This window comes from Mustela nivalis, assembly GCF_964662115.1.
Source record: "Mustela nivalis genome assembly, chromosome: X".
Taxonomy (NCBI): domain Eukaryota; kingdom Metazoa; phylum Chordata; class Mammalia; order Carnivora; family Mustelidae; genus Mustela; species Mustela nivalis.
Window position 1 is genome coordinate 117,981,214 of NC_139040.1, and position 17,624 is coordinate 117,998,837.

The 17,624-nt window shown below is 37.8% G+C and overlaps 1 protein-coding gene across 1 annotated transcript in view; it reads left to right on the top strand.

Annotated features, from left to right (window-relative positions):
• Positions 1–15,890, top strand: part of EIF1AX (eukaryotic translation initiation factor 1A X-linked) — a gene marked incomplete at its 5' end in the record, with an annotated part of 22,251 nt that extends 6,361 nt beyond the window's left edge. Inside the window, 5 exons of the mRNA XM_082716532.1 lie at positions 1,925–2,028; positions 3,020–3,070; positions 5,904–5,985; positions 8,972–9,063; positions 12,050–15,890. Coding sequence (XP_082572658.1) covers positions 1,925–2,028; positions 3,020–3,070; positions 5,904–5,985; positions 8,972–9,063; positions 12,050–12,055 — 335 coding nt within the window. The 3' untranslated portion in view covers positions 12,056–15,890. The remainder of the gene's footprint in view (positions 1–1,924; positions 2,029–3,019; positions 3,071–5,903; positions 5,986–8,971; positions 9,064–12,049) is intronic.
• Between the last annotated feature and the right edge of the window lie 1,734 nt (positions 15,891–17,624).

Sequence of the window (17,624 nt, forward strand, 5' to 3'; positions counted from 1 at the left end):
CACATAGGCAGAGAGGCAGGTAGAGAGAGAGGGGTAAGCAGGCTCCCTGCTGAGCAGAGAGCATGACGCGGGGCTCAATCCCAGGACCCTGAGGTCATGACCTGAGCCCAAGGCAGAGGCTTAACTCACTGAGCCTCCCAGGTGCCCCTCTTGAATGATTTTCAAGCTTGTTACAGGCATGATATTTTTTTACTTTACCTGCTGCATTATGTTTCTTAAGAAGAATATTCTCTTACATAATCACAATAGAATTATCAGACTCAGATAATTTAACATGAATATATTATATATCTAGTATATAATCTATTTTTGAAATTTTCCAGTTATCCTAGTAGCTCCCGGCATATTTTAACAAAGAACCTTTTTTGATTGTCTTTTTGTATAGAACTTTGGTGGATTTTCATGTTTTTTTCCCCTCACTTTGGAAGAGAGGCTGCCTTTGAATTGACCCACTATATTGAGGCTCTAGGTGCGGTATAATCTGAGCAATCACTTCAGCATGTTAAACCCATGGTTGAGCCTTTTGAGAGTTAGGTCTCAGTATACTTACAGACCGGTGGGTATTCTCTTAGTGGGTCAGTCTTATGTACAGCTTGAGTAAGCTAAAGGTTCTGAGACAACATCCACCTCCAGTCTTCTGTCATTTAATGATTAGAGAAGAACAGACAGGCCCACGTGCAAGCTAATGCTCATCATCTTAGTTTTCCAAATGTCAGTAAAACCAGGGAGTTTCTTGGGTTTCCTTTTGGAAGGGTTTTCTTTAAAAGTTCGGCATTTTGCCTGAAAACATCTTTCTGGCTTTACAAAAACTTTGAGTGATGACTTCTAATATAACAAAGACATTATTGGGGTACCAGGGTGGCTCAGTCAGTTAAGCATCTGCCTTCAGCTCAGGTCACAGTCCCAGGGTCCTGGGAACAAGACCCGCATCAGGCACCCTGCTCACCTGGGAGCCTGCTTCTCTGTCTTTCCCCACCCTCCCTCTCTCCCTCTCTCTTAAGTGAATAGGTAAATCTTAAAAAAAAAATTTGACTAGAACAGGGCACCTGGGTATTGCAGTCCAACTCTTGGTTTTGGTTCAGGTCATGATCTCAGGGTTCTGGGATCAAGCCCCGCCTCACAGTCCAATGTCAGCCCAGAGTCAGCTTTGGATTCTCTCTCCCTCTCCCCCTGCCCCTTTTCCTTCCTCTAAGATAAATAAATAAACAAAACAGACTAGAACACATAGGCATAATGGTTAGGAATAAATATGTGTAGTAAAATAAAGACTAGGGAGTAATAAACACTAAGCTAGTTATTGGTAGAACCAGAATCTAGACTCCATAATGTCCTTTCTATAACAAGCTATCTCTTATCAGAAATGCTTTAATTACATCTGTTCATTTTGAGTAAACAGAATGACTACTGTCTTCATAACTGTAGGCTTTACTTTTGGAGACCAAGGTGGCATGTCCCAAAATGCATATTACATCTCATCAATCTCTCTCATTTGGAATGTCTCCCAAATTTGGATCTCCTTTCCCTCAGATCTTATAAAGGCTAATTTCAACAATTTGGCAAATACAAGTAGCTTAATGTTAGTTTTTTTTTTTTTTTTTTTTTTTTTTTTGAGAGAGAGAGAGAGAGAAAACAAGCACAAGAGAGTGAGAGAGCGAGCGAGTGAGCATGATTGGGGGAGGGACAGAGAGAAGCAGGCTCCCAGGTGAGCAGGGTGCCTGACAGAAACTCCAGCAGACTCCTTGCTGAGCTCAGAGCCCGACACGGGGCTTGATCTCAAGACCCTGAGACCATAACCTGAGCTGAAACCGAGAGTCGGACGCTTAATGGACTGTGCCCCCATTCTAGTCAGTTTTGTGTGGGTTTTTAAGTTGCTGTTCTGAAAAGTTGAACAGTATCCTATACACTTTTGTTTTCCCTCCCCCAGAGTATGCTCAAGTAATCAAAATGTTGGGAAATGGACGATTAGAAGCGATGTGTTTTGATGGTGTAAAGAGGTTATGTCACATCAGAGGGAAATTGAGAAAAAAGGTAGGTGTGGAAATTTGTTTTACTTTAAAATTGTGATTAAGGTAGAAGATTGCTCCATAGTTTTTATGGGTCAGGGACCTCATTTTTGGAAGTTCCCCAAAGATTTCAGTAGAACAGTGATTTATTACCTATGATAAAACAGCCAACTCCTTGATGGTAATTTTTTATGGATTCCATTTAAAGACACATTGGCATCACCTATTTTTTTCTGCTCAAAATGTTTAACCTGAATCTAATCATGAATAAACAATCAACAAATCCACGTTTAGAGAAACCCACAAAACATGGCCTGGCTTTTAATACAATGTTAATGACCTTAAAGGGATGGGGAACTATTCCAGTTGAATGGAGATGAAAGAGACCTAATGGTTAAATGGGGTATGTGGCTCATGTTTGGATTCTGGTTTCAGGGCGGGGGAAATATTTGTAAAGAGTGTTAAGAAAATGTGAATAGGAATTACAGTTAGTGTTGTGGTGATACTAAATTTCTTCAATGGGCTGCCTTGGAAGGAATGATTAATCTCCCATCATAGTGGGCTTTGAGGCAGATATATTAATCAAGTTGGGTAAAAGTCCCTCAAACTCTGATTTTAGATGGTTACTAAACTATAAAGGGGTTTTGCCAGCTTCTTATGTGGGTTGGTGAAATGAAGAGAGGGAAGGCGATAAATGTACATTTCTAACTTTCTATTCTCACATGTAATGGATGGATAACTAACCACTTGGAGTAATTCACTATTAAAAATTCCTTAATTTCTAATCTAGTCATTATTCTTTTGGAATTAATAAACAGGCTGTTAAATAAGATTTTAACACCCCAAATTATAGAAGATTTGAAACATCTCAGCTGCTTACTATAGTATTTTTTTCCTATTCTAAATATAGGTAATTCACCCACAGTTGGGTGGATAGTGTTTTATGGAAAGACTGACTCAATGTTGCTTTGGTTCTTTATTTTTAAATATGACATGCAGTGACTTTTCTTTCATAGGTTTGGATAAATACTTCAGACATTATATTGGTTGGTCTCCGAGACTACCAGGTAAAAATATATATATGTATATATTTTTTTCTCATTTGTTCACTTGGTTGAATTTTGTGAGCCATTAGTGCTTAGAACTTCAGTCATGACTGTATTTGACCAGTTCCACCCCAGCATGCTGCTCACTATTGTGTCAACAAACATTTTATAAGGGCCGGTTAAGTTTTTTTAGGTATTATGCTAGATACCCTAGGCATCATGGTTCCCAAGTGGCCATTTTGTGGAGTCCGTGTTTCCACTATGGAAAAAATAACAGGCAGCGTGAATTTTTCATAAAGTTAAATGGCCTTTTTACCTTTTTTGATATTTAAAAAGTTCCCTTGTTCGGAATGAGTGATGTTAGTGGTGATTTTGTTTGTGTTCTTATTTGTTATAATAAAAATTTAATCTTATGGTAGACCTCCTGTGACCATTTTTCTTTTCTTTTTAATTCATACTTGTTGAAATAAAAATCTGGGAACTCTTACCGTAGTGGATACACCTGAATGAGCCAAACTCCCATCCCAAAAATGCTTATGGCCTGGTAGTGAGAAGAGTGAGACAGGCACACAAGTAACTGCGGTAGAAACCATGATAGAAGTATATGATCTAAATTTGAATGAGCACCAGGAAAAAATGGTAGTTGAATAATCTCAACTTGAAGACTACTCATTTTGGGTCTCTGTAGGCCATTTGGTTTCTCCCTGTTGGAACTCATCACCATATATTTAATCACATTGTGAGTGATGTTTCTGTTTTTATAGCCTTGATCCTACCTTGATTTTTTAAAATATATGTTCCAGAGTAAAGAATTAAAATCTTTACTTTAAATGATTGGTTCTCAACCATGAGTGAATTTTTTCCTCCAGGGGGCCATTTGGCAGTGTCTGTAGACATTTCTGGTTGTCACAACTGGGGGAGGCAGTGTCGCTGTCATGTAATGGATAGCGATGAGGGGTGGTGCCAAATATCCTACATTGCAAAGGACAGTCCCTACAACAAAGAATTGCCCAGCCCAAAATGTGAATAATGCTAAGGTACAAAAAAGCCTGCTTTAATTAATACCATTTTGGGATGCCTGCGTGGCTCAGTGGGTTAAGCGTCCAACTCTTGATTTCCTCTCAGGTCACAATCGCACCCTGCCTTGGGCTCCTTGCTGGGTGTGGAGCCAGCTTAAGATTCTCACTCTCCTTCCGTTGGCCCCCTCCCCCGCAAGTGTGCACTGTCTCTCTAACAAAACAAAATACCATTCTAATGTCCAGTTTCTTCTCTTAATTTTAAAAATAACCCCAGAAGTAGGAAGAATAGTTCTCTTTGATGGATAAGGAAACCCAAGATATGAAAGCATGTACAATTCTGACTATAAAATGACAGCCAAGACCAACTTTTTCTGATTCTTAGTCTTCCATAAACCACCTTCTCTACCCCTGCCACTTTAAGGCTGGTCCAGGGACCAGTGGCATCACTGGCTTTTAGGAACTTGTAAGAGATGTAGGTTTTTGGACCCCACTCCAGTCCTCCTGAATTGGAATATGCGTTTTAGCAATTTACCTTTGAACTTCTATAAACATCATAGTTCAAGAAGGACTGGTTTGAATCACACTGCCTTTGCATCACTGATCCTCTTTGAAGCCCTTTGGTCCTGCTTTTAGGTCCAAAGAACTTCTTGAAGTTGAAACAATCAGCTTCAACACTTTTTTTCTTCCTTAACTGAGTGGGATTCTTTTCAAATGGGAAAATGTGAACATTCTATGGCAGTAGTTTTCAGTGGGACATTTGCATCAGAAACACTTAAAAGGGCTTTTAAAAATACAAATTCATGAACTTCACTCCCGCCTCTACTGATCTAGCTCCAGGAAATACAAAGGCTCCACTGGAGATTTCATTCTTTTCATATTCTAAGAACCTCTGATGCATGGAAAGGCATATTAATTTCCTTAGGTCATTACACATTACACATTTTTTTAGTTTGTTTAATCAACCCGTAAATGATGGTCCCAGGGAATTTTCGTATTTCAAAAGACTTCTAATCAAAGGATAATAGTAAACACTTAAAAGATTGGGTTTGCACAGTTCTGCCCTTTTTAAAGTGAGATCTGTAAATATCTTCCTTAAGCTTGTTGATCACTATTCATTTATGCATGTAGGCAGCTTTATACTATATAACCCTGAGGATGTTTTTTAGAAGGTAGGAGAAAACTTTATTTTTTAAAAGTTTTGTTTCTGGGGCGCTTGGGTGGCTCAGTGGGTTAAGCCTCTGCTTCCGCTCAGATCGTGATCTCAGTCAGGGTTCTGGGATCGAGCTCCTCATCTGGCTCCCTGCTCAGCAGGAAGTCTGCTTCCCCCCTCTCCTTCTGCCTGCCTCTTTGCCTACTTGTGATCTCTTCCTCTCTGTCAAGTAAATAGAATCTTTTAAAAAAGTTTTGTTTGTTTTGATACCTTTTTTTTTTAACATTCCTTTGAGAGAGCGAGAGCACAGCAGGGTTAGAGGCAGAAGGGGAGGAAGAGGAACAGACTCCCTGCTGAGCAGGAAGCCAGATGCAGGGGCCCCATCCCAAGACCCTGAGATCATGACCTAAGCTGAAGTCAGGTGCTTAAAGGACTGAGCGACGCAGGTGCCTCTAATACTTTTTTTTTTTAATTTTGATTCCAGTATAATTAACAATATAGTCATTCAGCATTTCCATATGTCATCTAGTGCTTATGACAACAAGTGCACTAGGTAGGAGAAAACTTTAAAATGTGAAAAAAGGATTGTAACCACAGTGAGATTTAATTTTTTATCCACTTTGAAAGTAATTTTGTAAAGACTATTTTGGCATAATTGGTTCTAAAAGTTACTTGTCTTTTTTAGGATAATAAAGCTGATGTAATTTTAAAATACAATGCAGATGAAGCTAGAAGTCTGAAGGCATATGGCGAGCTTCCAGAGCATGGTAATGTCTGAGTTACTTTACTAACCTGTCATATGGTGTTCATACTTGGTGTTAACTTAGGTGAAGGAATTTTGGTAGAATTTTGCATATTTACTTTTGTGCTTACATGGTTCGTTTTAAGTATGCCTGCTTCATAATAGTGGATACCTTAAGAAAAAAGTAACTGGGATTCTGTCCTTAATAAATACACTTTCTGGTATGGAGTTATGTTTTATACTCTGAACTTCTGCATAATACTAATAAGAGGATTACTTTTGTTTCAGTATTTATTTCACAATAACTTTCTCAAGAGATTGTCATTGTTCATCTACTTTAAATGTGAAGCAGGGATAGTACTTAGGTACTGTTGTCAATTTTTATAAAGTCAGTTTTCAGTTATTATCCTAGTATTAAAAGATCCTGTAGGATTTTTTAAAACCAATGTTGTCTCTCTGTTACCGATACAGAAGTTATGTGTTTTTTTAAAGATTTTATTTATTTATTTCAGAGAGGGAGAGAGAGCAAGCATGAGTTTGGGGGGGGGGGAGAAGCAGGTTCCCTGCTGAGCAGAGAGCCCGATGTGGGGATCCATTCCAGGACCCTGGGATCATGACCTGAGCCAAAGGCAGATGCTTAACTGACTGAGCCACCCAGGCACCTCAAAAGTTACGCATTCATAGGTGGTAAACTTAAATAAAACAAAAATAAGTCCTTCGTAACCTCACCAAAGGGGAAATGTACTTTACATACTATTTTGTAAGCCTAAGTGGCTATTTCATTTGGTGTTTTTCTTTCATTTTGTAGTGTTTTTTTCTTCGTTTGGGCTTTCTTGCATATTATTATAAAAACAATATAATTTTACTTAAGCACGAAAACCCTCCAAAATTATTTACTTAACATTTTCAGTCTAGGAAATGCTAGTATATCGGGGAATGGAACCAGCACTTCCCAGTTCATTTTCATTGCTTAGGGATAAACATGATTTGACTCAAGTTTCTGATTGATGAGTCTGTCTGGTGATTGGGTGTTGTTAGCATGTGCTCTAACCAGTTTGAGGCGTAGTTAGAAGTTGTAAAGGTTTCAGAATTTGTGTAACTGGAGCCTGCTTTACTAAAAATATCTCTTTGAAATAAATACTTGGGACTATGTCAACCCAAAAAGCTTTTGGACCATGAAGGAAACCAACAAAACAAAGTGGCAACCTATTGAATGGGAGAAGATATTTACAAATGATTTATCTAATAAATGGTTAATATCCAAAATATGTTTAAAAAAAAAAAAAACAAAACCCAAACCTCCTACAGCTTGGGGCATCTGGGTGATTAAGCATCTTCTTTCAGGTCCTGGGATCAAGCCCTGCATATGGCTCCCTGCCCAGCATGGGATTCTGCCTTTGCCCCTCCCCCTGCTCCTGCACATGTGCATGTTCTCTCTCTCAAAGAAATAAATTAAATCTTTTTTTTTTTTTTTACGATTTTATTTATTTGAGAGTGAAAGAGAGATACTAAGCCATGCAGGTGCCCCTAAATAAAATCTTAAAAACAAAAACAAAACAAAAAAAACCTCGTACAACTGAATGCCTTAAAATCCTCCCAAATAATCCAATTAAAAATGGACAGAAGGGGACGCCTGGGTGGCTCAGTTGGTTAAGCAGCTGCCTTCGGCTCAGGTCATGATCCCAGCGTCCTGGGATCGAGTCCCACATCGGGCTCCTTGCTCAGCAGGGAGCCTGCTTCTGCCTCTGCCTGCCATTCTGTCTGCCTATGTTTGCTCTCTCCTCCTCTCTCCCTCTGATAAATGAATAAAAAAATCTTAAAAAAAAAAAATGGACACTTTACATAGAAGATGTAGAAATGGCCAATAGGCCTTGAAAAGATGCTTAGCATCACTAATCATCAGGGAAATGCAAATCACAACCACAGTGAGATACCCCTCATACCAGTCAGAATATCTTGTATCAGAAAGATAAGAAATAACAAGTGTTGGTGAAGATGGGGAGAAAAAGGAACCTTTGTGCACTGTTGGTAGGAATACAAACTGGTACAACCATTGTGGAAAACAGTATGGAGGTTCCTCAAAAAGTTTAAAAGTTCCTCAAAAAGTTGAACATAGGGGGGCACCTGGGTGGCTCAGTGGGTTAAGCCGCTGCCTTCGGCTCAGTCCCACATCGGGCTCTCTGCTCAGCAGGGAACCTGCTTTCCTTCCTCTCTCTCTGCTTGCCTCTCTGCTTACTTGTGATCTCTCTCTGTCAAATGAATAAATAAAATCTTTAAAAAAAAAAAGTTAAACATAAAAATACCATTCAGTCCAGTAATTTCAGTACTGGATATATACACAAAGAAAATGAAAGCACTTATTTGAAAAAGTGTATGTACCCCTATGTTTATTGCAGCATTATTTACAATGCCAAGATACAGAAGCAACTTGTGTCCACTGATAGATAAATGGATAAAGGATATGTGATTGATACACACATACAACTAGAGTATTACTCAGACATAAAAGCAAATGAAATCTTCCCATTTGTAGTAACATGAATAGACTTAGAGGGTATTATGCCAGGTGAAATAAATCAGAGACAAATACCATATGATATCACTTAGACTTGTGGAATCTTTAAAAAAAAAACAAACTACGAACAAACGAGAGAAAGACTCATAAATATAGAGAAGATATCCAATGGTTGTTGGGGGGCCGGGAGGTGGGCGAAGTAGGTGAAGGGGATTAAGAGGTACAAACTACCAGTTCTAACATAAATCATGGGGATGAAAAGTACAGTATGGGGAATGTAGTTAATAATATTGTAGTAACATTGGTGACTTGGTAACCATGCTTATTCTCGTGAACATGTTGTAGTGTATATAATTGTCAAAATCAACCATGTGCGCTTGAAATTAATATATATGTCAACTATACTTGAATTGGTGTAACTTTGACTCGGCATTTGATAACAGACCATTTTAATATTATCTTGGTTATATGAGTGTATTTGTTATTGTTTCTTTAGCTAAAATCAATGAAACTGATACATTTGGTCCTGGAGATGATGATGAAATTCAGTTCGATGACATTGGAGATGATGATGAAGACATCGATGATGTGAGTAGATAGATCTTATATTTTCCAACTTTTGTTTCTGAATTATCCACAGAGAAACCAGCTTTTTCTCCTGTCTTCCTTTAAACTAAAAATGTTGAATACTTGAATTAGGGTATATTTCAAGACTTGTCCATGAATTAAAATACTCAGTATTATTTAGAAGACAACTAGTCAAACTTATACTTTGAGAATTCTTACAGTCTTTTCAACATTTCTTCCAGAAAAGATCAGTATTTGCTTTGGCGATATGAATGCTAGGCATTGGAATCATAACTTCTTTAAAAGTATCTTAAGAGGGTGCCTGGGTGGCTCAGTGGGTTAAGCCGCTGCCTTCAGCTCAGGTCATGATCTCAGGGTCCTGGGATCGAGTCCCGCATCGGGCTCTCTGCTCAGCAGGGAGCCTGCTTCCCTCTCTCTCTCTCTCTGTCTGCTTCTCCATCTACTTGTGATTTCTCTCTGTCAAATAAATAAATAAAATAAAATCTTAAAAAAAAATAAAATAAAATAAAAGTATCTTAAGAAATAGCTGTTTATGAATTTAGCACAGTTGTAAGAAATAGAAGATCTCAAAGAAACATGCCTTAATTGAAATACTGGTATATTAGAAGAATCTTTTTTAAGTACCTTGATATGGAACATTGGAATTACAACATTTTTTTAAAAGATTTTGTTTAGTTTTTTTTTTTTTTTTTTTAGAGAGAGAGCACATGCGAGGGGGCAGAGGGAGAGAGAGAATCTGAAGCAGACTCTGCCCTGAGCATGGAGCCCAGTGTGCGGGCCTTAATCCCACAACCCTGAGATCATGACCTGAGCTGAAACCCAAGAGTCAGATGCTTGACTCACATGCCCCAGAAGGTCTCAGTTTTAACAAGGCTTTTAACATATGTTGTCATTCCAGGGGTCCCTGGGTGGCTCAGTCAGTTGAGCATCCAACTCTTGATTTCAGCTCAGATCATGATCTCAGGGTTGTGGGATCGAGGCCCCAGTTGGCCTCCACGCTCAGTTCTGCTTAAGACTCTCTCCCTCTCTCTCTGCCCCTCCTCTACATGTGTGACCTCTCTCTTTCTAAAATAAATCTTTAGAGACCTTTCGCCAATTATGTTACTTCATTTATTGGATATGCGTTGTTGGCAAACTCTTGGTTTGGCGTTGGTGTGTTTTAGGAAAATGTATTTTTTTTCTGAACGGTAAAGCAGTGATGCTCACAAGAATAAATGCCTTTTTTTTTTTTAAAGATTATTTATTTGATAGAGCTCACAAGCAGGCAGAGAGGCAGGCAGAGACAGAGGGGGTAGCAGGCTTCCTGCTGAGCAGAGAGCTCCATGCGGGGCTCGATCCCAGGACCCTGAGATCATGACCCGAGCCGAAGCCAGAGGCTCAACCCACTGAGCCACCCAGGCGCCCCAGAATAAATGCCCTTTTGCTGTTATAGTATTTAAGTGAAATTCATACTTAGTTTCTGGCAATATAAATTTATTAAATAATTGGGGTAGTATTATAAGTTACTCTTAACTCCAGTTTGGGCTCTTTTTCAACTCCTTAAAATAAAAATGTAGTTGAGAGCCAAACTATGTATATAAATCTAAAAATAATTACTCTAATGTTTGGTTTGATTCAAAGATGAAATTTTATTATATCCGGGGCATTTACTCCTGACTTAGACTGTGTGACATGATTACCAGGGCCTTTCAAAAGTACAAAGGCTAATCTGCAGGGAGTCTGAATTAGGCATCACAAGTGATACCCACTACCCAGGTTCTATAATTAATATTTTTTTTACCTGATTTATCATATATCTAACTATATCTTTATTCATCCATCAATCCATCTTTTATTTTGATGCATCTTCAGACCACTTAGAATACTCAGGGTGAATTAAGGATTTGAGTACATATCCTCCATGTGTATATGCATTTCTGAATTTTTACATAAATTTGTCTTTCTTTTTTTAATGTATGTCCCTTTTAGAGACGCTGGGCCACAGAATTCTTGTGACTGACTTGTTAATGATACTTTGACAGTAGATTTATTGATTATATTCTGTGACCAGAACCTGACATGGAATTGTGTTGGAAATAAAGGGGCAATCCAAACATTTTTAGAGTGGGGGTAGGTCTCTTTTGGAAATTAAGAACCAAATCAGAGAACACTTTTGAGTATGAATTTGAATTTGAATACACAGAGGTGATAGGTTGAGGATCTAAACAAGGTTAAGATTTTCTAAGAAAAAAACTGAATCTGTGCCAGTGATTCATTAGGACTGGACCCAGTATGCTGGCAAGGAAAGAGATGGTAAAAGATGGTGGATACCAAAGGAATTTGAGTTATCTTGAACATTTTGCAAGGGTTGCTTTATCACTGGAGAACCCTACGTTTCCAAGACATTTCTTCAGATTGCTTATAGGTAATGCTAGTTGTTTCTAAAACCGGGTTGAGAGGAGAATTTGGTTACTGCCAGACCCCTCTCTTTCTCAGATAATACTCCTGTCTGTCTGCTTCCACCCCAGAACCAAAAAGTCTCTTATCACTAACAAAAAAGGGAGGAGGTACTAAACTTTATTAAGAATATTTTGCATGGGGGCGCCTGGGTGGCTCACTGGGTTAAAGCCTCTGCCTTTGGCTCAGGTCATGATCCCAGAGTCCTGGGATTGAGCCCAGCGGCAGGCTCTCTGCTCAGCAGGGAGCCTGCTCCCCGCCCCCCTCTGCCTGCCTCTCTGCCTACTTGTGATCTCTGTCTGTCAAATAAATAAATAAAATCTTCAAAAAAAAATTATATATATATATATATATATATTTTTTTTTTTTGCATGGCATGACATTCTGAAGGAGGTTGTAAAATTTACTGGCAACAAACCAATGGAGAAAAACCCAGTGTATAGAATTTCCTCTTCAAAGGTAGCCTTAGGGTGTGCAAGGCTCCCCTATGTGGTAGACTGCTGGAAGATAAGAATTCTTTTGTTTGATCTGATGTTCTTTTCTCTTCCAGATCTAAATTGAATTCAACATTTTACATTCCAATTTCTCTGAGGATTGTTCCCACAATTTGGATTTTGGTTGTGACCTGTTAAAGAAGATTAAAATTTCATTAGCATGAATACAGTTTGTTAAAGCAGACTGATTTGTTTCTAAGGTATTTCTTTAAACACTGGTAATGCTGAATTCTCTTAAGTGAAAAGTTAAGCCCCCTTTGTTCTTTTGATGTTTTGGAGCTTATGGGTAAAAGACCACATCTACTATTTTTAAAAAGTGGGGGGAAATGCATTACTCCTTTTCCTACTTTGGCCGCTTCCCATAAGAAAATGAATCTTTTGAATAAACCATTTGTCCTACACTCATGGATTATGATTAAGCCCTAACTTTGACTAGCCTGTCGACTGTACAGTAACTTTCTGTATATTCCAGTTACTTTGATGTTCCCTTGAGATTTTGATACAATTTAAAGGAAGCAGAACTCTGCATTTGGAGTAAAAAATGATTAGGTCAGTTTTTCATATTTAAGTAGCATGTGGCTATTTTTGTACTAATTTTGATATCATGTACATTGTTTTCATGATCTTATTTTGCCACTATAAATGTATCAGCAAAAAAGCATTTCCAAAATGCAGGTTTTAGAACCTAGGTTTTAATAGCAATTTTTAATTTGTAAGGTTAGTAGTTATAGGAATTGAACAGTAGGTGGCACCCAGTTATCCTGACATTGAAACGTTGCTATAGTTGTCAGTTTTTTTTTCCTTACTGTGCATAGGAAATTTCCCAAACAAGAAGACTGTTTTGATCATATGCATGTATGTAGAATATTTTTAAAGAACAAAAATATTGTTAAAAGTGTCATTCTATTTCAGACGTCATATACATATAAGCTACAATTTTGAGTGGTTTATAAACTCTTGAATTATGTATAAATGAAAATTTAATTTCCTAACAATTGTACAATTTAAGCCTTTTTCAAACTATCCCTAAGCTGTAAAAAGAGAAGGGAATAACAATTTACTGAAAAGATGGTTTCTCATTTCTAAATGGAAGAAGTACAGCTGAGAAATAAAGACAGTGTCATGCTGCAGAGTATATTATACCCTTACTTTGTGTTTAGGATATAATTTATTGTGTGTAAAGATTTGTTTTGCTTATATTTTATTGGGAATTTGGATTTTTCCCTTACTCAGTTTTTGTTCTCAACTCTACCAAGATGAAATTAAGGGCGGGGCTATTTAGACCTCACTAGCCACATTGAAATCTTAAGCAATGAAGAGTTCCATCATTAAGGTTGTGAAGCTTTTATTCTGCCGGTCTCCAGAGATGTTTTCAATGACGAAAAGTACTATAAAGGGAAATAAACCTTCATGTGGCTTCAAAAAATAAGCAAATCTTCTCTAATCTCATGTTTATTTGTAAGTGTGCAAACTCTGGAATCAGAACCTGAGGTACTATAAAACATTAAATCAGAGAATAGAAATGAGTAGACAGTTGGAATTCATGTTTCTTATTCTCTGGAGTTCTGAAGACTTACCTAGGTGGAATGCATCCGAGTCCATGGGCTGGTTTTTAAGACTTGTAAGAAACTAGCCTTGAAAAATCAACTTAGTGATTATCTTCATCAAAATCTAAACTTCCTAAGATATTTAGGCTTCTGTATAAGAAGTGTTTTACTAAATTTGTGGTGTATATGTAGATCCTTTTCCCCTGTTGTTTTACCAAGAATGTTGTAACTCTGTGTCTGTGGTACAGTTCTTGGTAGGGATGGTACAACTCACACATTACTTTGTCTACTTACCTCCTGTAACAAATATGGTTTGTCCAAAGAGTCTGAAAATTACAAGTATGGCCCCCATTCATGTGGGTGTTAGTGACAGTTTTTTTCCTTGCCTATGTAGTAAGAGCTTAATCTAGTGCCATTGCATCCTGGAAAATCTCAAATCATAATGATTATAAAATGGTAAAGTTCTAGGTCATTTGCAACACTCCTTGGAGGGATTGTTTTACTAACTTTAATGTGAAATTTGTATAGTTTCATTGATTACATTTCAAATGAGAAATGGAAGTGGTCCTTAGTTGGTGTGTTTTGTTTTGTTTTGTTTTTTGGTGTGTGTATGTGTGTTTTTCTGTTGAGTTTTTGTTTAAGGTTTTTTTTCTGTGGTTTTTTTGTTTTGGGGGGGGGTTGGCTTTGGGGTTTCTTTGGTTATATTCTTTGATTTCGATAACACAAGGCTATGAGGTGTGCCCTGAAAGAAAATAAAATGTTTGAAATCCAAGAATAATTGTTCTTCCTGCTAAGCAGGTTAGTAATTATTACTAATGAATTTGATGGGCTTGCATTTTTCATGCAGTGTTGATTCTACTTCCAGTTAGAGTATAAATAAATTGTATTACTAAGGTGGCTCAACAACCAAACCAAGCATTTGTGTGAAAAAATACTTGCCAAGATTTAATTGCTTGACTGTTGAATCTTTTCTGAACTTTCAGCCTCTTAAGAGACCACCTCTTAAGGATCCTGTAAACTATGCATGATGAAAATTCTTGTATTTTATTAAGGAATGGCCATTGGTTTACTCACCACAGTTACAGAACCATGGCTGTGAATATAGTTGGTTGCAAAACTCCTTGTGACTTGTAGTTTAACTTAATCTCATCTATCTTATGTAAATAACTAAATTATAGGATGGTGAATAACATCTTTAGTAGATATAAACTGTCAGTACTGACTTCAGAACAACAGAGTAATCAAGTTAGGTAAAAGCATGTTTGAAATAAAAATAGCTATCTGGATTTATACTTTATTTCCTACAGATTTTAAAGTAGCCAGTATTAACTGTAGCTTGACAGCATCAAAATGAAAGTGAGGTTCTTTATGTTACTTGTCCTAACAATTAAGACTCATATTGGTAGGAGATGTTTAGATCTTTATCCTGCTTCGCAAAAGGAGTTTCATTTATACTGTTTGGACTCCCATGAACTTTTACACACCACTTTTGTGTTTTTGATTTACCATAAGCTGTCATTCTTTTTATCCTTGCTTATTTCTTCCTACTCAGAAAAGAACAAAATATTCATACTACAGCTGCATTGAGATAACTCCTCAGGTACAGAGTGAACAACCAAGGAATTTGGAAAGTATAGGAGTGGGTCTTCTCTCCCCCCACAGCTGCTGGGAACTTAGGAGGCAGTGTGATCGAGGGTGAAGAGAGCATGGGCCCTATGGTCAGGAGGCCTGTGCCCCAACCCCCACTTTGCTCTTAACCTGCAGGTGACTATGGGCACCTTCTCTCACTTGTGTGAATTTCAGGCTCCTTACCGTAAGAATGGAGGTGATGAGAATAGTACCTACAGAATTGGCGGGGGACTAATTACATCTCCGTGTGTGTATTGCACCTAGTGCAGTGTCTGCTGCTTTTCACTCAGTACCCAGGACTGTATAAGATCAAATATGCACATCTTTTATATTCTCTATTTACCATTTCACTTACAGTCTTTAGTTCCTATAATAAAAGAAACTTGTAGAATATATATATTCATACATTCATGTTGATACAGTATTTAAAATAATTGTTACTACCCTCATTTAATTCAGCATTAGACTTAACAAGTCTCTAAATTGCTTAAAGATGGATGTTTTGCAAAATACCAACTACTCTATATTTCTTAAGAGAAAGTTTGTAGTTATTAATATTGATAGCTCTGGTCATATTTCGTTTCTTAAGTCTAATGAGTCTTTTTACTATATAGATTCATGACAGCTAATTAGTATTGACTGGTTTGGAGGTTTGGACTTATGTAAAAAAGATGGATGCAAACTATTACAATTAGAAAATAAAATATGAAATAACTTTTAACCGTATGCAGTTGATTCTTTACAAACTGTTTGACCTTTTTTTTTTTAACTATTTAAACTTAAGTTCATGAAGATGCTCTTCTGAAAACCAGTCATGATTGAGGGAAAATGTATACTTCATGTTTTATTTTTCTGGTTTTGGTTGTTTGATTTGAATGAATACATTCAGATTTCAAATATGTGGTTGCATTTTGTGGGTGAGTGAATTTGTTACAAACCTATGCAGAAGATGTTTTCTAATGGTAGATCACTTCTCCTTAATGACCTCAAATTGCCAAAATCACATTCAGCAGACTTTAATTTTTGTACTGCAGAGACCCAAGGATGAAGCAGATACCCTCTGGTCAACTTGTTTACCCCCACCCCCACCAGCTTGCTCACTTTTTAAAAAATGTCTTTTCACGGTGTCTGGGTGGCTCAGTCAGTTACGCATCTACCTTCAGCTCAGGTCATGATCCCGGGGTCCTGGGATCAAGTCCTCCATCTCCTGCATCATTCTCCCTGCTCAACAGGGAATCTGCTTCTCCCTCTCCCATTGCTGCTCCCCGCTGCTCATGCTCTCTCTCTGTCAAATAAAATATTTTTAAAATAAATTAATTAAAAATAAAAATGTCTTTTCTGTTTGAATCGAGGCATTGTTCAGTTCACAACTTGATAATGAACAGATCAAAAAGTAGAGACAAAATATGAGTTAAGTCCCTATACCTGATACTCCATTGCTCATTTGATCCACTGGAATATCAGGTATAGAATTAGTTGGATTTTTGCAAATTTAATAAAAATCAATGCATAGTTTTTATTTTAAATACCTTAGAAATGTAAGAATAACTTTTGTTAAGAAAGGTTATCAGAAGCAAATACAGAAACTCAGTCTTTAAAAAGCCAACTTTTTTTTTTTAATTTTTTATTTATTTATCAGAGAGAGAGAGGGGAAGAGAGCGAGCACAGGCAGGCAGAGAGGCAGAGGGAGAAGCAGGCTCCCCACTGAGCAAAGAGCCCGATGCGGGACTCGATCCCAGTACGCCAGGATCATGACCCGAGCTGAAGGCAGCTGCTTTACCAACTGAGCCACCCAGGTGTCCCAAAAAGCCAACTTTTTAAAAAAAGATTTTTATTTTATTTGACAGAGATCACAAGTAGGTAGAGGGTGGGGGGGTGCGGAGCAGGCTCCCTGCTGAGCAGAGAGCCTGATGCAGGGCTTGATCCCAGAACCTTGAGACCATGACCTCAGCCAAAGGCGGAGGCTTAACCCTCTGAGTCACCCAGGCGCCCCTAAAAAGCTAATTTTATAGGGCACCTGGGTGGCACAGTTGATTAACCATCCGAATCTTGGTTTTGGCCCAGGTCATGATCTTAGGGTTGTTAGCTCAAGCCCTGCATTGGGCTCTGTAGTCAGTTAGGAGTCTGCTTCAGGTTCTCTATCCCTCTGCCCCCTTAAAAAGTACACACCTTTTTAATATTGCATGTGACAAAGTAGAAAGTGCTACATAAAGCACTTCTACATACCATGAACAGTGTAATAGTTGTCTTGAGGAAAGACCCTTGTGTGATTGAGTTGCAAGCTGTATTAGCCACTGTTTTTCATGGAACACAAACCCAGGTTTGTCGTTAACTTTTTCTCCAAAATGAATGAGATGAGGCTGTTGCCCCCAAGGGGAACTGGTAGAATTTGTTGGTATTAATAAGATTTAAGCTTTTTAAGCAAAAATTAGAAGTTTTGAAAAACTAGGATCGA